The following is a 26549-nucleotide window of genomic DNA, read 5'->3' on the forward strand; positions in this document are numbered from 1 at the left end:
CTTGTACTGACATGTTTGCCCGCAGTGCGTTTATCTTGTACTGACATGTTTGCCCGCAGTGCGTTTATCTTGTACTGACATGTTTGCCCGCAGTGCGTTTATCTTGTACTGACATGTTTGCCCGCAGTGCGTTTATCTTGTACTGACATGTTTGCCCGCAGTGCGTTTATCTTGTACTGACATGTTTGCCCGCAGTGCGTTTATCTTGTACTGACATGTTTGCCCGCAGTGCGTTTATCTTGTACTGACATGTTTGCCCGCAGTGCGTTTATTTTGTACTGACATGTTTGCCCGCAGTGCGTTTATTTTGTACTGACATATTTGCCCGCAGTGCGTTTATTTTGTACTGACATGTTTGCCCCCATTGCGTTTATTTTATGCTGACATGTTTGCCCGCAATGCGATTATTTTGTGCTGAAATGTTGCCCATTGCGTTTATTATTTAATGGTCATAGTTGGCTGTGTTTCCTGCTTTGCGGTTATGGCATACTATTAAATAGCATCACACAGTTTCTGCACACCTATGATGTGAATCCACAGTTGACCACATCACGGCGTAAACACTGCTTTCTTATGCCTCGCTGTTGCATCATTCTGTTAGCTCCGCCCATAGAATGTCATGACCACGCCCATTTTTTGCGCGCGCTGCAGACACCAAATTCCCCCCCCCCCCCCCCCCAATTCACCCCGTCCCAGGTTGAGCCTACAAAAATCTGGTCACTCTATCTTTAAGTAACAAAGTTCATACTTAGAACAGGGATCAGCCAAGCCAAAAAGCACATAATAACCATAATATTCCGGAATCAGTCAGGAGTGAAAAGATCCAAGGTCTAGTAATAACATACAAAATGGACAATGAAATCAGGAGCCGCTGGGTCCCTCCTTCCTCCCATAATGTATTATTAATGATGATTGTAATGGTAAATTTTGCATAATTTTATATGATCATAATAGCAAAATCATAATTGTCTCAAATGCATAATTATGACCAATTTTCATTTAATTATGATTGATCTTCACATAATTACGATAAATTATGCAAAATAGTAGCCAGTTACCTCAGAATTAACAAATTAAGTAGCTAGGCGTATCAAGATAAAATAATTAAGTAGCCAAGTGGGCCCTGTATATATAAATTGAGTAGCCATGTTTCCCAGAAAACAGAATGAAGTAGCATATGCCCAAAAATATATCAGTAATAGGTAGCTAGTGCTGCCTGGGGAGGGCTGGGTGCTGGCTGGGGGCTTTGCTGGGTGCTGGCTGGGGAGGGTTGGGGGCATTGCTGGGTGCTGGCTGGGGGGGAGGGCTTGGTGCTCGGCAGGAGGCTTAGCTGTGCTGGGGAGGGCTGGGGGCTTTGCTGGACGATTTGCTGGCTGCTGGGCTGGGGTCTTTGCTGGGTACTGGCTGGGGAGGGCTGGGGGCATTGCTGGGTGCTGGCTGGGAAGGGCTGGGGGCATTGCTGGGTGCTGGCTGGGGAGGGCTGGGGGCATTGCTGGGTGCTGGCAGGGGAGGGCTGGGGCCATTGCTCGGTGCTGGCTGGGGAGGGCTTGGTGCTGGGTTGGAGGCTTAGCTGGGTGTTGGCTGGAAGCTTTTCTGCGTGCTTTTCTGGGCTGGGGAGGGCTGGGGGCTTTGCTGGACGATTTGCTGGCTGCTGGGCTGGGTGCATTGCTGGGCTGGGGGCTATTTTGGGTGCCTTCTGTGGGCTTTGCTGGGCTGGGGGCTGGGGTCTTTGCTGGGTACTGGGCTGAGGATGGCTGTAAGCTTTGCTGGACGATTTGCTGGCTGCTGGGCTGGGTGCATTGCTGGGCTGGGGGCTATTTTGGGTGCCTTCTGGGGGCTTTGCTGGGCTGGGGTCTTTGCTGGGTACTGGGCTGAGGATGGCTGTAAGCTTTGCTGGGCGATTTGCTGGGTGCTGGGCTGGGGGCTTTGCTGAGCTGGGCAATTTGCTGGGTGCTTTCCTGGGCTGGGGGGCTTTGCTGGGTGATTTGCTAGGCTAGCATATGTGTGTCTTGAGCCCTTGCACACTCCTTTTGTATACTGTTCAAGTGTTGCGGACACATTTCCATTTTGCTGTCCTGCAAAAAGTAGACGCATTTCCACAGTTTCCCTTGCTTTTTTTCTTCTGAGGCCTCCTTTAATTAGTACAGGAAGCTGCGGTAGTACTCTGCATTTATTTGATGGACCTGAGGGTTGTCGGTCACAAAAAAATCTTCCTTATCCCCCAAAAACAAATCCATGATTTTTCTTACTGCTCTTTGGGTGTTGAATTTCTTTATGCCTGACCCCAACCTTCCCCCTTATCTTTAACCCCTTCCTTATGCCTGACCTCAACCTTCCCCCTTATCTTTAACCCCTTCCTTATGCCTGACCCCAACCTTCCTCTTTATCTTTAACCCCTTGCTTATGCCTGACCCCAACCTTCGCCCTTATCTTTAACCCCTTGCTTATGCCTGACCCCAACCTTCCACCTTATCTTTAACCACTTGCTTATGCCTGACCCCAACCTTCCCCCTTATCTTTAAATCCCTCCTCTTGCTTGACCTAACACTTGACCCCCCTCCCCACTTAGCAATAATCACTTCTTCATGACCCCAACCGCTGCCTTTATCTTAAACCCCTTCTCCATGCCTGACCCCAACTCCTCCCCCCCCCCCACCTTAGCAATAATCCCTTCTTTATGTCTGACCCCTACTTAACCTCTTCCTCACTCCTGACCCCAACCTCCCCATTAAATCAACCCACTCTGATGCTCTTTCATACATAAATGACATATATGTGTGTGTTATACATTTATAATATTTTTGTTTGTTTTCTCTTTCATGCAGAGTTTTTCCTGGCTCTCCTTGACTCCTCGGAGCACTCGCTCTCCACCATGTTTGTGCTTTCTTACGGACGCCTGTACTCCCAGAATGCCGTGCTCTTCAGCACCCTTTTCTCAGAGCTGCGCGCTTATTACATGGGGGGAGGGACAACCAGATTGTCCGCCGCTCTCTCGGAATTCTGGGCTGGACTGCTGGAACGTACCCTCCGCCTGCTGCTGCCTCATTACGAGCTGAGCGCTGACTACATGGAGTGCGCGGCCCGCAGAGCAGAGGAACTCCGACCCTTTGGGGACACCCCTAGAAAACTTCGAATCCAGGTTTGTAATCCCTGACGGTACAGAAATCCATTACTGACGTTTTGATTGGATGAACGATCTTTTTTTTTATTGAGATGTTTATTTAGTTGTTTATAATTTATCCTGTGTCCAGACAAAAAGTATGATCCTTCAGCAGGCAGTACTTCTGTTTACAATGTAAAGTGTATATGTGGTAGAATATTAAATCCAGCAGCAAAATAGTTACATAAAGCTTTCCACTGAATTTTTACTGTATCCTGTCTGACATTCTGATGCAGGTGACTTGTGTTGCCAGCTCACATCTCCAATCATATGGTGAGAAGCATGAAAATGCTAATGAAGAAGGAGCGATTTAGCAGATGATGGGGGCAAGGCCAGCGCCTGTTTGTGTGCTGTAGCTTTACCCCTATTGCATGCGCGACAGCATAATAACGCTGTTACGTGGTGCAGCCTGGTGCTAGAGGGGATCAAAGCTTGACGCCTTGATCCAAATAGGGTGAGGCTGTACGGACAAGATCTGACTACGGTGCCCCTAGCAGCTAGCCCAAATGTGCCTGCATATAATTGAAATTACGTGGTGCAGTGGTGGTGGATGGGGCCAACGGCAATCAAAGTGTCTGATGCTTTGACCTGAAGGGGCAGAGGCCGTGCTGGATTTTATCCAGCAACAGAGCCCCTTAGCGACAGTTTTTCCTGCGTCAGACTGTGTTCACATTGGACCTATACCGGAAAAGGTCAATGTCAGACATAGCCCCGCATAGGAGTCCACACAAGGAGCTGACAGATTTTGGTATTTCTATGTGATTTGGTGGCTGAGAGTATAGCACTTTCACCTTGCCATCGTTTGGTTCCCAGCAAAGACATTGGGCCTAATTCACTAACTGGTGCCCAACCTAGTTAGTACGCCTAAAGGCTTTGGGCGTGCTAACTAGGGTGCTAAGTAGTTAGCACGCACCAAGCCAAATCAGATCGCGCGCAAAGTATTGTGCGCAAAACTTTGCGTGCGCAAAGCCCGCTGTGCATGAAAACAGCGCATTGGGTGCACCCTAAACGTCGCACCCATGCAACGTTTTGGGCGCACCCAATGCGCCGTTATAGGCGCATCAGGTGCGCCACCGCGCGCACCGGGCAGCGCTAAACTTTGCGCGCAAACGTGAAACTTAGCGCGTGAGCACTAATTAGCGCGCGCAAAGTAAGTTTAGGCGTGATAAGGGGCTTTCACAAGCGTGCTAACAGTTAGCACCACTTTGTGAATCAAGCCCATTGTCTTTATGCAGTGTGTAGGTTCTATCTGAGTCGGGTTTACTCCACACACACACATGTAACTTACTATGCTTTTATGTTTATTTTGCTGCCTGAAAGAGTTCATTTCTAGGCATGGAAGTGACAGCTTCTGTCTTGTCAGAACCTTGTCAGGAATATAGTAACTTCACTGATAAGCGAATTACCGTCATAAAAGTTTTCCTGGCAGAATACAATTTCTGAGAGCAGGGAGAGATAGAAAAAGGTCAATAGTTCATGTATTTTCATTTTAAAGGCTCATGCTGGGAACACAGGTTTCATTTTTCTGCTCGATAGATGCGTTCGATTGATAAATTCCGTCATGTCCGATTCTCCGTTCGATTGTTTTGTGCTCGATTTCTCATAGAAGTTATTAGAAAAAAGATAAGAAAAAGGAGCGAAAGATAAGAGTATCGAGCGGAGAATTGAGTGGAGAATCCATCACGCTGAGAATCGACCGCAAAAAACGTATTGTGTGTTCCCAGCAATTAAATGCACAATTATCAAACAACTTGAAGGAGTTGGACAACTTTTGTCAAGGCGTTATCACTGATAAGAGCCGACTAACGACTGATAAGACGCAGCTCAAGTCAATCCAACTGTTGGATTGATTTGACGAACAACTGAGAGAAGAAGTTGTGTCCAACACAGCAATGTGTACAGAAGTCTGCTACAACTTTTCAATGACTTCCATTACTAACTAGAACATATTAGTTGTTCACCAAATGTACATTTGTAGTTGTCCATCAAGTCGCTCTGTGTGTATAATAGTTGTTTGCACGCCAAGACGTATCTTTCCAACTTTTTTAATCGTAGTTGTTTGTAAAGTTGTTTTATAGTAAAAGACTTTTAATGAGCATGTGTATGGGACACTTAATAGACAGCCACTGAGCAGAGACAACAAACATTCAGTCTACTTTGTAAATGTTTAAATATAAAATAAAACCATAGAATATCAAAAAAAGGTCATTTTTAGGAGTAGGAGGACAAACTCAATTGTTTATCTCATCAGTTTATTTTCACCTCGGGTTCACTTTAAAGTGTTCGTGAGATGAGGCCAAAGCAAAAAAATATACATACCTGGGACCTCCTCCAGCCCTCTCTGGCCTGATCGCTCCCACACCGTCCTCTTCTGCCTCTCCATTCACCCACAATTGGCCACGGAAAATCCTCCAGTCGGACCAGTTGGTGAAGGTGCAGTCCTGCCAGACCCTCTACCCGTCTCACTCCCGTCGCCATAAGCGTTCTGCGTCTGTATGATAGGACTGCGCAGGTGCAGAGCACTGCTGGCGACGTGAACACGGCGGGAGCACAAGTGCGGCCTGGCTGCACATACGCAGTTAGCCATGGATTGGAGGACTTTCCAGGGCCAATTGCAGGTGAATGGGCAGTCAGAAGAGCACGCCGTGGGAGCGATCAGGCCGGCGGGGGCTGGAGGAAGCCCCAGGTATGTATATTTTATGGCGGCGGCCCCCTCTCAGGTTCCCTTTTAAGGCTGGAGAATACTGAAGTTTGTCATTGGCTGGCCGTGTTGGGTGAACATGCTGCAGTGCTAATATCAGACACAATCCATGTGATATCTGGCTAGCATCTGCGGACTGGCTAGGGGGGAAAGAGGGAGATTTTCCCCTAGGCTGCCTCTCATTTAATGATTAAGGGCTGTTGCTGTGCCTGGTGCATTCATGTTTTTATATAAGGCAATGTGAGGCTGGCTGAGGGAAATAAATGCCCAATTAAAGAGCAATTAGAGGGTGGGCAAGCTGCTAAATATACACAGCATGATGCAGAGCAGAGGCTTGCCTGCAGGGTCCCTGGGGAAAAAATCTGTCTAGTCTCACCATTGTTAAAATGACTGCATGTGCACAGCTACATAAGGTATTGTCTAGATTTAAATGTTTTCAACAGTCCCTAGACTCCAGAAGGGCTGCCTTCAGGTGAATTCTGATCATAAATTCTGAATGCGACGGAAACCCCGGCCGTCGTAACTCAAAATGTATTATGTGCCCCCCAGTGCCATACTTTACCTGTCACGCTGTCCCTCAAGTATTCATGCTGTATTTCCAATGTGACTACTCGCATATAGCACGTGGGCCACGTATGTGATGTAATTTGGGCTTGGCCTGCCGTAAAAATGGGCCTCTAGTTTGTGTTTTCCCTCCAGGCCAAAAGCTCCCAGTACTCCCCTACTGGCTAGTCTCTGAATTTGCCACCTTTTCTATTTAATGGAGGTTATTTGTGTTATTGACTTGTGATTCTTTGGTTCCTTGCAGGTCTCTCGAGCTTTAACCGCTGCCAGAACACTGGTGCAAGGCTTGTCTACAGGAAGTGACATCGTCAGCAGAGCTGCCAAGGTACTGGGGGGACTTTACGTGAATTGTTTATATTCATGTCTGTATATACCAGGCATGGGCAAACTTGGCCCTCCAGCTGTTAAGGAACTACAAGTCCCACAATGCATTGCAGGAGTCTTACTGTGGCAGTCATGACTCATAAAGGCAAATGCATTGTAGGACTTGTAGTTCCTTAACAGCTGGAGATTCAAGTTTGCCCATGCCTGGTATATACAGTGACCAGATTTTTCCGAGTTTCAACCTGTGTTGGGGTCGGGGCAGAGGGAGATAGAGGGGGTGGGCGGGGATAATGTCAGGAGGCGGGCACAGGATATTATATTACATACCAACACAGATTAACATTTAAAAACATATTATAGGGCAGGTAGAGAGATCTTCTGCTGATACATATTTTACAGAGCAGCATTGGAGCCATCCTAATAAATTCAAGACACAATAAAGAAAACATTAACAGATACTTTTGTGAGACATTACCTGCATGCGAGAGTATGTATCAGTACCTCAAAGATGCTTATGCAGGAGTGGCTTCATGCTACTGCATAGCTGCCAACTGTACTCTTAAAGGGCCCTTGTGCAGGAACCAGGCCCAGATTTACATCAGAGGAACCTATAGGCACAGAAGTCCTGGCACCCTAGACTTCCTCATCCATGAACCTACAAACACCCGCCAAACTGCACCGCAAGTGTGCTGGCTGGCCCAGCCGTGACTACTCCCTTACCAGTCATAGGTAGCTGCAGGTTCCCTTTAGTATAAGGTAGCCAGAAGTACCCTCAGTATTAAGTAGCCAGAGGTGCCCCCAAGTATTAGGAAGCTAGAGGAGCCTCAGTATTAAGTAGCTATTGGTGCCCTGACTGAAAGGAGATCTTGTCAGTGGAATGCTTAGAGCTGGGTGAGTAACCCCTCATTTACTCTGTCATCAGGACTCTGCATAGGGAAGGAGGGGTGGAAGCGCTCTGGGAGGGCAGTGAGCCGCTTTTCCATCATCAGGCGCCTGTAAGCACATGCCTAGAGTGCCTTATGGTAAATCTGGTCCTGGCAGGAACGGTGGGCTTGACGATGATTCTGGAAATGGTATTTCTACTTACAGGTTTACGTTTAGCATTGTACACCCCCCCCCCCCCCCCCCCACCACCACCACCAAAAATTTAGACAGAATCTTTCCACATGTAATTAAAGGGGAACTGAAGAGAGAGGTATATTGAGGCTGTCATTTTTATTTCCTTATAAGCAATACCAGTTGCCTGGCAGCCCTGCCGATCCTCTGCCTCTAATACTATTAGCCATAGCCCCTGAACAAGCATGCAGCAGATCAGGTGTTTCAGTGTTTCAGACTTTAAAGTCAGATCTGACAAGACTAGCTGCATGCTTGTTTCTGGTTTTATTCAGATACTACTGCAGAGAAATAGACCAGCAGGGCTGCCAGGCAACTGGTATTGATTAAAAGGAAATAAGTATGACAGCCTCCGTATACCTCTTACTTCAGTTCCCCTTTAAGAAGGGTGAGCCCACCATCACAAATGTAACTACGCTGGCCAGAAACAGCTTAGTGGGGAGCACAAAAGAAGCAGGATGGGGAGTCGGAGTGGCCCCTTGTGCCAATTGTGCAGCCACAGAGTCCGGCAGCTGGGACACTCAGTGGCCCACCTTGGACATTCGGCAGTCAGCCTGGGACATTTGGCAGTGCACCACCTGGGACATTAGCTGTGACATATTTGTGTCATGGATGGAGGACCCTTATTCTGAGACATGTCACTGTACTGTATTAGCATTCTCCTTCTTTTGTGCAAATAAATATGGCATCTTCAACAATTGTTTTGGGCTTAAAAATCTTGTCTCAGTATGTTGCTTTATTCTGGTTCCAGTGAAGATGATATATAAGTACAGTGCAGTCCCGGTTATCCATAACTCAACATTTCAAGTCTCAATGAACCAGTACAAATCGCCGGCAGTACTCACAGTGTTGAAGGCCAACTTCTTAGGCTGTTTGTGGGCTGTGCTATGCTCCGGGCCCGTTGTAGACTTTTTGCTGCCTGAGGCAAACTTGTGAGGATGTATTTGGAATGATCACCCAGCACCCGACAATTTACTGTGCTTCATTTAATGTTCTCACATGACACGCTGCAGCTCAACACAATAGATCACTGGCTGGCTGTGAGTCTGTGACAAACAAACTGCTCGCCCTCAGCCACTCCATTCCTCCTCAGTCAGGACAGCTGTACCACCTCCTTCCTTCTGCTGTGCAAGTCAAATGAATCACTTCTGTTCTCCTGCCTCCTCACTCACTGTAAGACTCCTCACACAGCACAACAAGCTGCTTTCCCCCAATTATTATTATTATTTAGTATTTATATAGCGCCGACATATTACGCAGCGCTGTACAGTGTATATATATATATATATATCTTGTCACTAACTGTCCCTCAAAGGAGCTCACAATCTAATCCCTACCATTGCCATATGTCTATATTATGTAGTGTAAGTACCGTAGTCTACCCCAATGATGACCTCTTCACCTCGGTCTCCTCTCGCTAATCCTCCTACTCTGACTGCATGCTGTTAGTGTAAACACAGTACAAACATGCTGCCCCTGTAATCTCTGCGCCTGATGCAAATGTTTCACCTTGCTTCATGAGAGAACCGGCCCTGGCTGTGCTTACAGACTGGGTTCCACGGCTCCCCCAAGGTTAATATACTTTCAATGACTGTATTTGAACATGTAATACAGAGTTCATGGTATGTACTGTATATAGAGTGGGGTATAGCATTGCATTAGCTAGGCCTATTTTTAACATTGAGTCTCAAGCATCCACACTTATCCAGCATCACTGGATCCCCGTCATGCCGGATAACCGAGACTCTTTGCACTATGTAAGTGCTGTAGTGTGTGAGAGGAGTGAGATGCATCTGTGTGAGAAGTTATTGCTTATGATGTCCTAACATTAATGACCTTTCTGTGTCTCCCCCCAGGCTGTGCCCCCTCCTGACTGTCTGCGGGCCGCCATGCGCATGTGGTACTGCCCGCTCTGCCGTGGTCATACGTCTCTCCTGCCCTGTCATGGGCTGTGCCTCAATGTTATGAAGGGTTGCCTTGCCCACCAGGCGGACATGGACGCAGACTGGAACAGCCTGATGGGTGCGTACTTCGGAATAAGCCCTTTGCCCCAGAACAGGGGTGTCAAATATAAATTCAAAGTGGACTGACATTGAACAGTGGGACCAACCTCAATGTCTAGTGGCACCTCCCTCCCTCTTTATAAAGTTCTCTGGTGACTAATGGCCTCCTTTCTCCCCTATACAGATCCCTGGCTTTTAGTGGCCCTTCCTCACCTATACATCCTCTGGTGTCCTGTGCCCCCCCCCCCCCCCCCGGATAATTCCATGGTACCTATTATCTCGTGAAGACCCCCCCCCCCCCCGCACCTTTCTCCCAGGCATTGGGCTGGGACACATTTTCTCCTTCCCTCCCCTGTATGGCTTTCCTGGTGATCTATGGCTACACCTCCAATACAGCTTCCCTGGTGGTCTAGAGTAGGCTATACTATGAGGGGAAACCACCTGCAGGCCAAATTTGATGGCTCTGCAGTAAAGAGTTTGGCATGCATGCTCTAGAAAAATCGCCAGGCGTTCTATCCTTTTTAGATAAGTGAAGAATAAATGGACCAAACTCTGCTTAAAAGGTAACTCCACCTCAGTACCAAGTTCTGTATATCATAAATCATTATCTGAAAACTAATTTTGTAACTGAATTCCATTATAGCAAATCTGATGGGAGGAAACTCACTTTAGGTTAGATGCATGCCTGTGTAGAGGGAAGGCTCTGCATACCATAGAGCCTTCCTGGTCCTCGGTTCGTCCCATCCTTCCCCTGCCATCCCTCGTTTGAGTTACTTGTCCATCTAGGTCTTCAGCACTCCACTCCTTGGGCAGTCTTTGATACTATACGACAGTTGAATAGAAACCGGCACATGCTTATAGACAGCCACACAACCAAGGAGTCAACGTTTCGGGACGCACATTGCTGTTCTAGTGAGTGCCAGGAGGTGATTTCATCCTGGACTCTAAGGCTTGGTTCACACATAAATCTGTACATTTCTGGTCCAGTCCTGTCTTGTACACCTGTTATGTGTAAACACAGCCATAGAAAAACTTACAAAACTGATGCCAACTGTCAATAACTGACAGGACTGGACAACTTTTTATGTGTGAACCAAGCCTATGACTTCACACATTAAAATGTTCATTTTCATTCCAGTTCTGTCAGTTTTGTATCGGTTTTGTATGTGTTTCTATGGGTGTGGGGCTAAACCCCTCCCCTGCAAGTGCCCAACAAGAACCCCCCAATTCGTGGCTAACAAGAAACACCCCTTCCACCTACTGCCAAACCCCCACCCCAACCTTGTCACCCAACGGTCGCTAGTTGTAGCCAATCATCTGCATTTGGTTACAACCATTGATTCCTATGTAGTAGCCAACCAGCAACTACCCGTATTGGGTGACCAACTCACCCCTTGGGTGCAGATTAACACGATCCCTGCCTGCCGATCCCCACGCCCAAATTACCTGACCCGAACATGGCTCCCTGGGCATTAACTATCACCTTACATTGTAGTACTTCTGCAATTTCCTGACCTGGGGTGTCTCTAAGGAGTTTGGGGGCCTGACCAGCTCACCATAAGGAAGTGTTGACCATGCTACACCAAGAAGATGGCATGTTGTACAGATTCAGATTCATTGTTCTTATTTTTAGAATTGGCACACAGTAAAGGGTCTGCTTTACTCTCCCTCTTACAGAAGGGCTGCAGGAGGTGGCGGAGCGACTGATGGGTCCTTTCAATGTGGAACTCGCGGCAGAGTCCATATCAGTGAAGATATCTGAAGCCATAATGACGCTGCAGGAGCAGAGTGTGAAGTTTACAGCCCAGGTACGTGTAGCGGCACAGAGGCACATCCTGTATGCGGCACATTTCCCATCGCAACTTTACTGAACTTACTGAGTATAACTTACAGAGGAACGATCAAGGAAATTGTTCTTCTGTAAACCCCACATACCTAGAGAGCTTTTATCCAGCAACACTAGAAAGCTTTTCAGAAGTCTCTGATGACAGCCTGTGTGAAAAAATGCTTTGTTTATAAGCTTTTTGTAATAATTTGTGTGTGTGTGGGGAGGGAGAGAGCTGTACAATGTAGATAGGTCCCACTTCTCTGTGACTATTCAAAATGGAATAATTGAGGGCCTAAGCACACAAATGCAGTTGTGCGCAGTTGTACGCAGTTGTGTCCGCTTTTCAGCATCTGTAACATTGATGTGTTGCTGAAAAGCGGACACAACTGCGCACAACTGCGTTAGTGGGCTCAGGCCCTCACTGTTTGTTTCTGCCCTGCTCACACACACACTGCTTTCTCACAGATCATATGAGAACAGCTGAGCGATTTTTTTTTTTTTAGCTACAGAGAAGGATGGGAAGAGAAGGAGGCTTACTTTATTCCTATTCTTAATTGATTCCCCCCCCCCCCCCCATTCAGAATGAGCTCTTCCTGGCTGTAAACACTGTTTACTTTAGACGGTGTGAGCACAGAGACACACAAACATGCAGCTGCAGCTGATGAGTTATTTAAACACTATTTGAAGCTATACAGTATTTCTGCTTTCTATCATTCTGAACACATTTTACCAGTGCAGTTTCTAGGCTAAAATGCACCCAGGGCGAGGGTGTAAAAATTGCGCCCCCCCTAGGTTAGATAGGTAGGTGCCTCTCAGTATAGGTTAGATTAGGTAGGTGCCCCCTAGTATAGGCTAGATTAGACAGGTGCCCCCCAGAATAGGTTAGATTAGGTAGCTGCCCCCCAGTATAGGTTAGATAAGGTAGCTGCCCCCCCAGTATAGGTTAGGTAGGTGCCCCCCAGTATAGGTTAGGTAGGTGCCCCCCAGTATAGGTTAGATAGGTAGCTGCCCCCCAGTATAGGTTAGATTAGGTAGCTGCCCCCCAGTGTAGGTTAGATAGGTAGCTGCCCCCCCAGTGTTGGTTATATTAGGTAGCTGCCCCCCAGTGTAGGTTAGATAGGTAGCTGCCCCCCAGTGTAGGTTAGATAGGTAGCTGCCCCCCAGCGTAGGTTAGATTAGGTAGGTGCCCCCCAGTGTAGGTTAGATAGGTAGCTGTCCCCCAGCGTAGGTTAGATTAGGTAGCTGCCCCCAGTATAGGTTAGATAGGTAGCTGCCCCCCAGCGTAGGTTAGATTAGGTAGCTGCCCCCAGTATAGGTTAGATAGGTAGCTGCCCCCCAGTGTAGGTTAGATTAGGTAGGTGCCCCCCAGTGTAGGTTAGATAGGTAGGTGCCCCCCAGCGTAGGTTAGATTAGGTAGCTGCCCCCAGTATAGGTTAGATAGGTAGATGCCCCCAATAATGGAGGGGGGAGCCGCAGGGAGGGCAGCCCGACCTCTCCCTCCCTCTCCTCTCCCGGGCGCCCTCCGTGCTCCCCCCTCAGATGCAGAGTCCGTGAGCAGCAGGGAAGCGCTGTTTACAACTCACCGGCTGCCTGGCTCCAAGCGCTGCTCTCTCGCCGCTGGTCTCCTCTCTCTGTATACATACTGATACACGCTGCTTCCGGCTACAGGAAGCAGCGTGTATCAGTACGTATACAGAGAGAGAGAGGAGACCAGCGGCGAGAGAGCAGCGCTTGGAGCCAGGCAGCCGGTGAGTTGTAAACAGCGCTTCCCTGCTGCTCACGGACTCTGCATCTGAGGGGGGAGCACGGAGGGCGCCCGGGAGAGGAGAGGGAGGGAGAGGTCGGGCTGCCCTCCCCGCGGCTCCGGCTCCCCCCTCCATTATAGCGCCCCCCTCCCAACAGCGCCCCGGGCGGCGGCACGCTCCGCACGGGGCAAGAAACGGGGCTGCATTTTACTCTCACAGTATTACAGCCAGTGAGGACTGTTTCTGTATGCTGGATGTGCTGGACACAGTCCTCCATAGTAATGCCCACAGTGAAAACTGTTCTCTGTAAATGTCATATTTTCTTCACATCCTACCTAATAAAACCTAAGTGTCGCTGCATCCAGCAGCTGTCCCTGTGTCCCAGGTTTTTTGTTACTGCGCATGTGCGCAGTAACGGACAGCTGGGACCAGGGAGCTGGGCGGGCGAGGTGGGCGGATGCGGGCGGGTGAGGTTAGCAGGTACGGGCACGTGCTCGGTATGCGGCGGTTACGTGCGCAGCGGCCGCCACCGGAACAAGGCCTAGAGCCCGTTTTTAAACGGGCTTGGGTCTACTAGTACGAAATGATCCAAAGGGGCTGAGTCTGTATGGGATTTTACCTGGCAACAGTGCCACCTAGTGACAGCCAGTTTTACTGTGTTGGACTATTTCAGACATTGGGCCTATGCTGGAAAAGGCAAATGTGGCCAGTGCCGCATATGATTGGAAAAAGCTAATATATAACATTGCTAATTATTATTATTTTTTTTACAAAATGAATTTATAGATTATTCAGTTAATGTTTGCCAGTTGCAAAATCTTTCCTCAACCTGATTACCTTTCTTAAAATGTATCCCAGGTGGCGACATCTTTACTGCTGGCAGGTGCATCAATGCAGAATGTCTGTTTGTTGTGTGTTATGAAGTGAACAGAAACAACACCTAGGGCTCGATTCACAAAGCGGTGATAACTCAGTTATCACGCCTAAAAGACTTTAGGTGTGATAACCTTTGCACCAGCAAAGTTATCACCGGTTTGTGCTCTAACTCGCGCGAAGTTCCCGCGCGTACGCGCGCGCGCAAAGTCCCATAGGGCTTAATGGGCACTTCGCGCGAAGCACGGTGCACTGCGCAAAACTTTGCGCGCGGGAGTTCGCGCGAATTCCTTCAGATCACGCCTAAACTAAGTTTAGGCGTGATAAAGGGCTTTTCACAGGCGTGCAAAGTGTTTGCACCGCTTTGTGAATCAGGCCCCTAGTCTCCCAGAGGGCACTGTGAGGAGAAAGTGTTGTGACATCATAGCCTATGCTAAGCATCACTGGGAGGGCGGGGCTACATACCTGTGTACAGCAGTATATAGATATAGGAAGTGATTCTGAAACCAGGAAAATTAACGTAACATTGGGTATCCTGAATAGTGTATTGCATTCTGCTATGTGTTATTACAGTGCCTTGTTAAACAATTTTACACAGCGTTACTGTACCGAGCAGACGTTGCTGTCTGATGTCCCTGCACATTGTACACTGATACAGTGTATGCTTTGTATATACGATAGTGGGTTTGCTACGAAATGGTGAAAACAGTAGCAGTATTGATGATATTTTCCGGTAATATACTATACAATACGTGCCAAGTCACCTTTGCTGCTCACTTCAGATCAATGGGAAACAGTGGCGTAGCTAAGGCACTAAGGACCCCAAGTGCAAGTAGTACATTGGGGCCCCCCAAGCAGTCTATACATAACAGTTGATACGGTGCACCAAAATCTGCCAAGGACAACCACAGTGTCAGAGGTGCAAGAAGGGGAAGGGGGACAGTGTGTTAATGATTACTACATTACTATCCAAAGCATCTATAGAAGAGCACTGGACCAATAGAGAGCTAATACTGTGGTTGAGGGATGGTCCCTCTGGCCCAAGGGCCCCGCTGCGGTCGCAACCTCTGCACCCCCTATTGCTACACCACTCGGGAAACAATCATTCTGAGCATATTATATAGTATGGTCTGTATCTGCGCAGTACACTCCTGGTGACATCAGTGGGAGCGAGGACATGGCAACGCAGGCACAGTGGTTTTCTGACTTTAAAGTCTGAAATTCCAGAAGTGAACAGGAGGCGGGGCCAAAGCATCGGTGAGTGGCTGCGCGGGCACAGGATGTCTGCGGGGGACCATTAGAAGCCCCGGGTAAGTTCAACTCGTTTTCCCCCCGACCCCCCTACAGTATCACTTTAAAGAGGAACTTTTGCTAAAAGGGGAAATAAATAAATCAACACATTGCAAAGTGAGAAGTTAAAAAATGTCAGCTGTCATATGACAGCTTAACCTCCCCTCTCCGGTGCGCACGATCACGTCAGGACGGTTCTTTAGTGCAGATGTTGAATCAATGTCCAGTCAGGGCGGCAGCACCACCTGCTGGACGTAGATTCAACCTATGTCAGTCCCCAAAAGGTTAAAGGGGTTCTGTGGGGGGGGGGGCAGTCTGAGAATAAAAAAAAACGCCACTTACCTCTGGCTTCTATCTGCCCTATGTAGCAGTAATGTCCCACGCCGTCCTCCTCCAGTCCGCCGTTCCCCACCGCCGGCACCGGGCATTATTCATCTGATATAGCCGAATAATGCGCGCGCCCGTTCGCGTCCTCGGAAGCTTACTGCGCAGGTGCAGTATGAAGTTTTCTTGTACTGCACATGCGCAGTTAGCTTCCGATAACGCGGGTGGGAGCTAACAGGCCGCGCAACCGCAGTTGGATGGCGTGCCGCGCTAGACCGGGGCCGGCGGCGGGGAACTGCGGACTGGAGGAGGACAGCCTGGGACATTACTGCTACATGGGGCAGATAGAAGCCCCAGGTAAGTGGCATTTTTTATCTTTAGACACCCCCCCCCCCCCCCACACACCGAACACCCTTGTAAGTCCTGTGTTTGTTTACTAAGGCAGGGAACACACTTGTCTTTCAGTTTTCTGCGCGCGTTTTTCTGCATACTTTTTCTGCACACTAAGTGTGTTTCCCTGCAGGAAAACATGTGCGTTTTTTCACAGCAGCTGATGTAATTGATATAGAAAACTGACAAAATGTGCAGAGTCATGATGCAGAATGGCAGTTTTTTTCTGCGCACGAACAACATATTAAGTGTGGACTAGCCCATTGATTAACATGAGTTCTCAGTTTTTCTGTGCAGAAAACGCGCACGAAAACAGTAAAGTGTGTTTGTTCCCTGCCTGAGAGTTCTAAAGTCAGCTGAAAAGATCTCTGGTTTCCCAGAATGCTCTGGGAGAAGAAATCCACATAATAAACAGCCTTGGCTAAATCACAATGGGAGGCTGGGGTTAAATACCAATATTTAGCTGTAGGAAGTGTTTCTGATACTAAAACCAGGATATTTAACATAAAAGTGGGAATGTTTGTTACTGAAAGTTCTGTACACAGAGGGAGATATTCCTTGCTTGGCAGTTCGAAAAAGCTGTTATTTCCAACAATGCAAAGAGGTTCACAGACACCAAACTGTCAGGACCAGGGTCATGACATCACACTGTGGGAGGGGTTTCACCACAATATCAGCCATACAGACCCCCTGATGATCTATTTGAGAAAAGGTAAAGATTTTTCGTGGGAAAGGGTTATCAGCTACTGATTTGGGATAAAGTTCAATCCTGGGTTACAGTTCCTTTTTAAAGAGAACCCGAGGTGTGTTTAAAGAACGTTATCTGCATACAGATGCTGGATCTGCCTATACAGCCCAGCCTCTGTTGCTATCCCAAACCCCCCTAAGGTCCCCCTGCACTCTGCTATCCCTCATAAATCACAGCCGTGCTGTGAGGCTGTGTTTACATCTGTAGTGTCAGTCTCAGCTGCTCCCCCGCCTCCTGCATAGCTCCGGTCCCTGCCCCCGTCCCTTCCCTCCAATCAGCAAGGAGGGAAGGGATGCAGGCGGGGACTGGAGTTCTGCAGGAGGCGGGGAGAGCAGCAGACTGATACTATAGAGATAAATACAGCCAGCTCTGACAAGCTGTTTGTCAGCAGCGTGGCTGTGATTTATGAGGGATTGCAGAGTGCAGAGGGACCTTAGGGTGGTTTGGGATAGCAACAGAGGCTGGGCTGTATAGGCAGATCCAGCCTCTGTATGCAGATAATATTCTTCAAACCCACCTCGGGTTCTCTTTAAATTATATTCTGTAAAAGTTCCCCTTTAAGTTTGACAAATGCACTTTATTCTAAAAGTGTCAAACCCCGGTGAAAGTATCCTTTTTATAAGATCAGGATGATACATAGTTACATAGTTACATAGTTATTTTGGTTGAAAAAAGACATACGTCCATCGAGTTCAACCAGTATAAAGTACAACACCAGCCTGCTCCCTCACATATCCCTGTTGATCCAGAGGAAGGCGAAAAAACCCTTACAAGGCATGGTCCAATTAGCCCCTAAAGGGAAAAATTCCTTCCCGACTCCAGATGGCAATCAGATAAAATCCCTGGATCAACATCATTAGGCATTACCTAGTAATTGTAGCCATGGATGTCTTTCAACTCAAGGAAAGCATCTAAGCCCCCTTTAAATGCAGGTATAGAGTTTGCCATAACGACTTCCTGTGGCAATGCATTCCACATCTTAATCACTCTTACTGTAAAGAACCCTTTCCTAAATAAATGGCTAAAACGTTTTTCCTCCATGCGCAGATCATGTCCTCTAGTCCTTTGAGAAGGCCTAGGGACAAAAAGCTCATCCGCCAAGGTATTATATTGCCCTCTGATGTATTTATACATGTTAATTAGATCCCCTCTAAGGCGTCTTTTCTCTAGACTAAATAAACCCAGTTTATCTAACCTTTCTCGATAAGTGAGACCTTCCATCCCACGCATCAATTTTGTTGCTCGTCTCTGCACCTGCTCTAAGATTGCAATATCTTTTTTGTAATGTGGTGCCCAGAACTGAATTCCATATTCCAGATGTGGCCTTACTAGAGAGTTAAACAGGGGCAATATTATGCTAGCATCTCGAGTTTTTATTTCCCTTTTAATGCATCCCAAAATTTTGTTAGCTTTAGCTGCAGCTGCTTGGCATTGAGTACGATTATTTAACTTGTTGTCAATGAGTACTCCTAAGTCCTTCTCCAAGTTTGATGTCCCCAACTGTATCCCATTTATTTTGTATGGTGCTAGACCATTAGTACGTCCAAAATGCATGACCTTACATTTGTCAACATTGAATTTCATCTGCCATGTATGTGCCCATATAGCCATCCTATCCAGATCCTGTTGCAATATGACACTATCTTCCTGAGAGTTAATGATTCTGCACAATTTTGTATCATCTGCAAAAATAGCAACATTGCTCACTACTGCATCTACTAGGTCATTAATAAATAAATTGAAGAGCACTGGACCCAGAACAGACCCCTGTGGGACCCCACTGCTAACAGTCTCCCATTTTGAGTATGATCCATTGACCACAACTCTTTGCTTTCTGTCCATTAGCCAGTTCCCTATCCATGAACACAGACTCTTCCCCAGTCCTTGCATCCTCAACTTTTGCACCAGACTTTTGTGGGGAACAGTGTCGAAGGCCTTTGCAAAGTCCAAGTATATCACATCTACAGCATTCCCAATATCCATATTAGCATTCACTACCTCATAAAAGCTGAGCATGTTAGTCAAACAGGACCTGTCTTTAGTAAACCCATGTTGATGCTGAGAAATAAGATTATTTTCTACTATGAAGTCATGTATAGTATCTCTTAGTAACCCCTCAAATAGTTTGCATACAACTGATGTTAAACTTACAGGTCTATAATTTCCTGGATCAGATTTTTTGCCCTTCTTAAATAATGGGAAAACGTGGGCTGTACGCCAATCCACTGGGACTCTGCCAGTTGCAAGAGAGTCACAAAAGATAAGATAAAGGGGTTTATCTATAACTGAACTTAATTCCCTTAGGACCCGAGGATGCATGCCATCCGGGCCAGGTGCCTTGTCTATTTTTAATTTATTTAGTCTTGCCTTCACTTCTTCCTGCGTTAAGTATTTAATATTACAGTTAGAAGATTGAGACTCTTCTGCCTCTGTAGTTTGCAACAGTGCTGTTTCTTTTGTGAAGACAGAAGCAAAGCAAGCATTTAATAACTCTGCCTTACCTTGGTCATCCACCATTGAGTTCCCATCCTCATCCTTTAGGAGTCCTATACAGTCAACCTTTCTTTTTTTAGAGTTAATGTACTTGTAAAACTTTTTTGGGTTAGATTTGATATCCCTAGCGATTTGTTTTTCAGCTTCAATCTTTGCCTGCCTAATTTCTTTTTTTACAATTTTTATTGCACTCCTTATAATTGCTTAGTGCAGCCTCTGTCCCCTCCTGTTTTAAGACCTTATAGGCATTCTTTTTCCTCTTCATTTTATCTTTAACCTTTCTATTCATCCATAGAGGCCTTTTTTTATTCCTAGACATTTTGTTTCCATATGGGATATACATACTACAGTATTGATTGAGTATATGTTTAAAAGCTTGCCATTTCCCTTCAGTGTCTTCCCCTTGTAGTACATTATCCCAGTTCACCAAACTTAGTGCCTGCCTAATTTGAGTGAACTTTGCTTTTCTAAAGTTCATAGTTTTAGTGGTCCCGCTGCCCCGTGGCCTATCAGTCACCAGATCAAACGTTATCATGTTGTGATCACTATTTCCCAAATGTTCTTGAACCTGCACATTTGATACATTATCTGGTCTATTAGATAATTTATTGGTTAACTTAAAAGAATATTTCTTTCTTTTAAGTTAGCCAATAAATCTTTCTTTTAATTCAGCCAATAAATGATATCATCCTGATTGAAAACGTATTGCTTTTACTGATGGCTGACATGATACAGCTCTACTACTGCCACTTTTATAAAATGGTATTGTTGTGTTTTGCAGATCTTCCAGTCTTGCGGAACACCCCCTCCATCCAGAACCAAACGCTCCCCGCCGGAAGATCCCAGGAGAAAGTTTACGGTTTACAGCAATGATGAGAAGCCGACCTCCGCAGCCGGCACCAACATAGACAAACTGGTGAGCGGGAGTCCCAGTATAAAGCATGACGTTGTGCTTCGTAATCCATGTATTTCCTCATCTCACCTGCCAGCTTGTTTGTGATAGGTAGAAGAGGTAAAGTCGAAGCTCCGCCCCTTGCGTGGTCTCTGGAAGCTCCTCCCTCTGTCCCTCTGCTCTGATCACAGGGTCTCTGCTGGTCTCAGTAATCAGGATAAATGCTGGAATGGACAGACCAGAGGACGGTGAGTAGCAATGGCCATTAAGGGAGGGTGTATCAGGAGGTCTGAGCCTCTGGGAGGATTAGGCTGTGGATGTCATGGATGGTGATGGTTTGAAATGCAAATTAGAACAAGGATATAGCGATATCTGCTGTAAAGGTGGCAATACATCCTGGGCGGTCCGCCCATGAGGCGGGGTGAGGCGTGTTCCTCAGGTGGCAAATTTGGGGGGCGGCACCCGCCTGGCCGTGGGTGGGAGGGAGTAGTGAGCAGGAAGGGGGTATTGGGCACAGTGGTGGGGAGGGGGGTCAGACCCCCTCCCTCTCTCATCTGCGCTCCCCCTCTGGCTATTAATGCAGCAGCGTATATTGTCAGGCAGCGGGCGGGGAGGACTCACCTCTTCCGCGTTCCAGCGTGCGCTCCACTCTCGTCACTTCCTGCGATGCCGCCCACTGTACTGTAAGTGGACAGCATTGCAGGAAGTGACGAGAGTAGAACGCACGCTAGAACGCGGAGGAGGTGAGTCCTCCCCACCCGCTGCCTGACAATATACGCTGCTGCATTAATAGCCAGAGGGGGAGGAAGATCAGGGGACTCAGGCGAGGGAGGGCCCTGCATACATCTATCGACTTGGCGGCCGATCGACCATGCGATTCGATAATTTTTATAGAATCAGATGAAAATCGGTGCTGCTAAGAGCAAGCCCGATCGGCTATGCGACCTAATGTGGGCCCAAATTAGACCCATGTATGGATCGGACATGCTGCAAGATGTCGACCTGTCATGGTCGATTGGACGTGTGGGGGTAGCGGCAAGCGATATTGAGACAAGTGATGAAACCTCTGGCACTTTCCCCCATAATGTGCCCTCCCAGTGCAGTATACTTTACCTGTCCATGTTTACCGCTGGCAATTTGCATACACACGCCCCACAGTAGTTGCCACAGTAACGTGTGCGCGCGTGTGTGACATCACATATGCACTCACGTAGACCCGGCAACCAAGTGGGCGTCTGTATGAGTTTTGCAGATGGAGCCCGGAGCCAGTGGCAGACACGGACAATGCTGCATCGGGCAGGCACATTTTACATTAGGGGGGACAGCCCGGGGAGGCGGCGGATTTGGCATCACAAGGCCAATTCCCCAGAGATTTTAGGCTGAAATCGATCGGGAATCGGCCTGCGGTGTATGGGCACTTTAAAGGACATTATCCCCGCTCTTTGATTGGCCCAATAGGCTGCCTGTCACTGGACAGGAAACTTGACAGGCAGCCTATTGGGCCAATCAAAGTGTGAGGATAATGCCCTTTAAAGTTTGGACCCGCAGGGGCTCAGGGAAGGATGAGTGGAGCTCTCGTCATTGCCAATTAGCAGGCATAAGTTCATAGCACTCGCTATGCTACTCTGATAAGGTGTATTAACTTTATTAAGGCATGTTATTATTATTATTATTATTTTTTATTTATATAGCGCCAACATATTCCGCAGCGCTTTACAAAGCACAATAAGACGACAAGGGGAACATAGATACAACTAACAAATGTACAACAGAGTTCCAAGCAGCACAAATATTGTTACAAGAACAGTAAACATTAGGAGGATGACCCTGCCCTTGCGAGCTTACAATCTAATGGGTAGTGGGGGACACACTAGGTAAGGGGGTGGAGGATGGATGAGGCAGTGATTCTTTGCCTCTGATTACATTGTGACAGATAAGTAAATAAGGGCTAGAGAATGTTATAAGCTTGTCTGAAAAGGTGTGTTTTAAGAGTGCGTTTGAAGATGTCCAGGTTTGGAGCATGACGTACAGGCTGTGGAAGAGAGTTCCAGATAAGGGCTGATGCTCGTGTAAAGTCCTGGATGCGAGCATGAGAGGAGGTGATCAGCTTAGATGCCAGGAGAATTTCTTGGGAGGAGCGAAGGTTGCGGGAGGGACAATATCTTGAGATGAGTGAGGAGATGTATGGAGGAGACAACTCGTGGAGGGCTTTGTATGTTAGAGTCAGGAGTTTGAACTGGATCCTCTGGGTGATGGGTAACCAGTGGAGAGAATGGCACAGTGGGGCTGCATCGGAAGAGCGTGTGGAAAGGTGAATGAGGCGGGCCGCTGAATTTAGAAGGGATTGGAGAGGAGCTAGCCTGTTTTTTGGTAGGCCACAAAGCAGGGTGTTACAGTAGTCTAGGCGGGAGATGATTAAGGCATGAACAAGCATTTTGGTGGCCTCTTGTGTGAGGAAGGGACGGATACGGAATATATTTTTGAGCTGGAAATAGCAGGTGGTGGATAATGAGGCAATGTGAGGTTTAAAGGAGAGCTCTGAGTCAAGTATAACCCCCAAGCAGCGGGCCTTAGTGGTTGAGGTTATTGGGGTGTTGTCTACCGTTATGGTTGCAATTGGTGGGGGTGTAGTTAGCAATGGTGGAAAAATCACAATTTCCGTTTTAGTCATGTTGAGTTTGAGGAAGCGGGAGGACATGAATGCAGAAACGGCACGTAGACAGTCGGGGACTCTGGATAGTAGTGAGGACAGGTCAGGAGCTGAGAGATAGATTTGGGTGTCATCCGCATAGAGGTGATACTGGAAGCCAAAAGAGTTAATTAGTTGTCCCAGGCCACGGGTGTAGATTGAGAAAAGAAGTGGCCCAAGAACAGAGCCTTGAGGTACACCAACAGACAGTGGGTGTGGAGAGGACTTGGTGTTAGAGAAGGAGACAGTGTAAGAGCGTCCAGAGAGATAAGAGGAGATCCAGGAATGTGCTTGTCCCTTGATTCCTAAAGATGACAGTGTCTGTAGAAGCAGAGCATGATCAACCGTGTCAAAGGCAGAGGAAAGGTCAAGGAGTATTAGAATGGAGAACTGGCCTTTGGATTTAGCTACCAGTAGGTCATTAGCAACTTTCGTGAGGACAGTTTCAGTGGAATGGTGTGTGCGGAATCCAGATTGAAAGGGGTCAAGTAAGGAGTTGGTAGAGAGAAAGGCAGACAATTCTGAATGGATGTGACGTTCCAGCAGTTTAGAAGCAAAGGGGAGGAGCGAGACAGGACGGTAGTTGGATAGAGAAGTTGGATCAAGAGAGGGTTTTTTGATTAGTGGTGTGATGATAGCTTGTTTGAATAAGGAAGGAAAAGTGCCAGTGGAGATAGACAGGTTGAATAGAGTTGTTAGAGCGGGATTAAAGGAGGAGGAAAGCTGGGGGATTAGATGAGAGGGAATGGGGTCCAGGGCACAGGTAGTGAGATGCGCTTTGGAGATTAGTGAGGAAAGACATGTTATCCCTGATAAGGCGTGTTAACTCGCATAAGGCATGCTAACTCTGATAAGGCGTCCTATTTGTCTTAGTGAATCAAGCCCATGGTCTTTTGTTTGCAGCGATTTTGATCTAACGTGTGTACGGACCGTAGAGAGACTCTGAAGCTAATCTAAATTCACTTGTAGCCATGTTAAGCAGTGCACTATAAGCCCCGCTAAACCGCCGATATCCCACAGCAAAAGAAGGGGTTTATGCCCCCCAAATCCCCTCTGCAAAATCCACGACTTTCTTGGTCGTGGATTTTGCTGTTCATGGAGGCAGAGCTTTCAGCTGCAGCTCTGCCTCTATGTCAAGCTGCCGGCGGATCTCCGCCTCTCCCCCGCCCCTCTCTGTGAAGGGATATTGAGAGGGGCGGGGAGAGGCGGTGATCAGCGGGGTTGATGCGCCAGGAGGCAGAGCTACAGCCCTAAGCTCTGCCTCTATGAGGAAGCGCTCTCCGGACATAGCAGAGGGGATTTGGGGGGTATAAATCCCTCATTTTACCGCGGGATAGCAGCAGTTTAGCAGGATTTATGGTGCTTAACATGGCTACAACTTAAAAAAGTGAATTTAGACTCGCTTCAGAGTCTCTTTAAGAACTACTATTCTTATTATTACGGATTTATTTAGCAACATTATCTCTTATCTCTTGCTTTTTTGTCTTCAGCTGAATGTGGACCCATATGCAATTCATTTTTTCTCCTGATTTTTCTCCAAGGTGATAAAATTTCATCTTCTCTTTAAAAATACCTTTTCAGGACTTCGCAACTGAACAAGTATCAAAGACTAGGTTAAAAGGAATATCAAAATTATTCTGAGTATTTTCTTGCTTGCTGCTGGTTTAACCACTTAATGACAAGCCGACTTATAAAAACATCCTGCTAGAGCCTCTTAATGGCTCCAGGACGTTTTTATAAGTCAGACAGTGCTGCTGCTGCGCTGTGCGCGCTCCCGCGTGTGCACATGGAAATAGTGAAAAAAAGAAACACCATAGAAAAAATACACCTTTATTTCCAAATAATATATTGTCACCATACTTTGTACTAGGGACATAATTAAAACCTTGTGATAACCAGGACAAATAGGCAGATAACATGTGTGGGTTTTATGTACAGTAGCAGTGCTTATATTAATACCATGGGGGATGAAATTTAAGAAATTGTGTATTTTTTTATGTTTTCCTTGTTTTTCCCTTTAAAATGCATAGAAAATAAAGTAATTACTGAAAACAAATATCAACCCCAAAAAAGCCCAATTGGTGGTGAAAAAAACAAGATAGGCCTGGTGCACACCAGAGGAGTTTTTCTGAGCGTTTTGAGTTTTTGAAACCTGCTGCTAATGTTATCCTATGTGTCTGTGCACACTGGAGTGATGAGGTTTTGTAAAGAAAAATCCCATAGCGTTACATTGGGAAGAGCTTTTGAAAGCGCTAGCGTTTGGGGAGCTTTTCTGGTGTGTCTCAGCCCATATAGATCATTTCATTGTGATTGGCAAATAAAAGGGATTGCTATCGGCAAATGAAAGTGATGAGCACTGAGAGGTGAAAATCGCTCTTGTCCGTTAGGGTAAAAACCCCTTTGTGGTGAAGGGGTTAAAAGGCATTTTATTGACAAGGTGTAAAAATATCTCCTAGAAGGAAACCCAGAAGAAAAAGTGAATTGCATATGGGCCAATGTGTCTTCCTATTCCAGTCCAACTGCAGACAAAGTGGACAACCTGTGATGTTGGTCTTAAAGAGAACCTGTACTGAGTAAAATTATTTAAAATAAACACATGAGGTATAACGTCAAATGAACATTACATAGTCACCTTGCCATCAGTTCCTCTCAGAAGCTCACCATTTTCTTCTTACAGTGATCCCTTCCAGTTCTGACATCATTTTGTCAGAACTGAAATATATCAGTTGCTGTCAGTTATGTATCAGTTGCTGTCAGTTACAGCTGAGAGGAGAACTGATGTGTGCATGTTTCCCTATGGCTCAAGTGGGCGATGTTACAGTTTAACTGTGTGCTGACCAGGAAGCTGTTATGGGGTAATAGCCATTTTCAAAATGGAGGACGGAAAATTCCCTTGATCACAGTGGACAAACAGGAGGCAGGAGAGGAAAAATAGATTGAGGAGTAGACTACACCGGAGGTAAGTATGACTTGTGTATGTTTATTTTGACTTTTATCTTCAGTTCAGGTTTTCTTTAAAGAACCCTGGCACCATCTATGGTTTTGAAACCAAAGAAAAATCTGGACATACCATGTTTTAACTGTGCTTCAGTGAAGATGCCATTATAGAATCCGTTTTGTGTTGCAGGTACCTCCCGCAGGTGACAGGAGATGGTGTGGTGAACCAGATTAATAATCCAGAGGTAGAACTTCGGATGTCACCGCCAGACCCCAGGACCCGACAGCTGGGCATACAGCTACGCGTGGTGCGGAGCAAGTTGCGCGCCGCCTACGGCGGCCGGGACAGTGACACCCAAGATGCTTGTAAGTGATCAGGTGTCACTCTGCTGTAACATCTATGCATTCTGATCAGTAGTGGAAAAAAACATCAGTGTTGGGCACCACACTGTAGGAAGGACTTTGACGTTTTAGA

The 26549-nt window shown here is 46.9% G+C and overlaps 1 protein-coding gene across 3 annotated transcripts in view; it reads left to right on the forward strand.

Moving 5' to 3' along the window:
* The window catches only part of GPC2 (glypican 2), a 61878-nt gene that overhangs the window by 27456 nt on the left and 7873 nt on the right, over positions 1–26549 (forward strand). For all 3 annotated transcript variants that reach the window (XM_068274053.1, XM_068274055.1, XM_068274052.1), the window contains exons 4-10: positions 2826–3139; positions 6670–6750; positions 9719–9884; positions 11543–11673; positions 20338–20472; positions 20560–20696; positions 26265–26440. In XM_068274053.1, the coding sequence (XP_068130154.1) occupies positions 2826–3139; positions 6670–6750; positions 9719–9884; positions 11543–11673; positions 20338–20472; positions 20560–20696; positions 26265–26440 (1140 nt within the window). The remainder of the gene's footprint in view (positions 1–2825; positions 3140–6669; positions 6751–9718; positions 9885–11542; positions 11674–20337; positions 20473–20559; positions 20697–26264; positions 26441–26549) is intronic.

Source organism: Hyperolius riggenbachi, chromosome 3, assembly GCF_040937935.1.
Source record: "Hyperolius riggenbachi isolate aHypRig1 chromosome 3, aHypRig1.pri, whole genome shotgun sequence".
NCBI lineage: Eukaryota > Metazoa > Chordata > Amphibia > Anura > Hyperoliidae > Hyperolius > Hyperolius riggenbachi.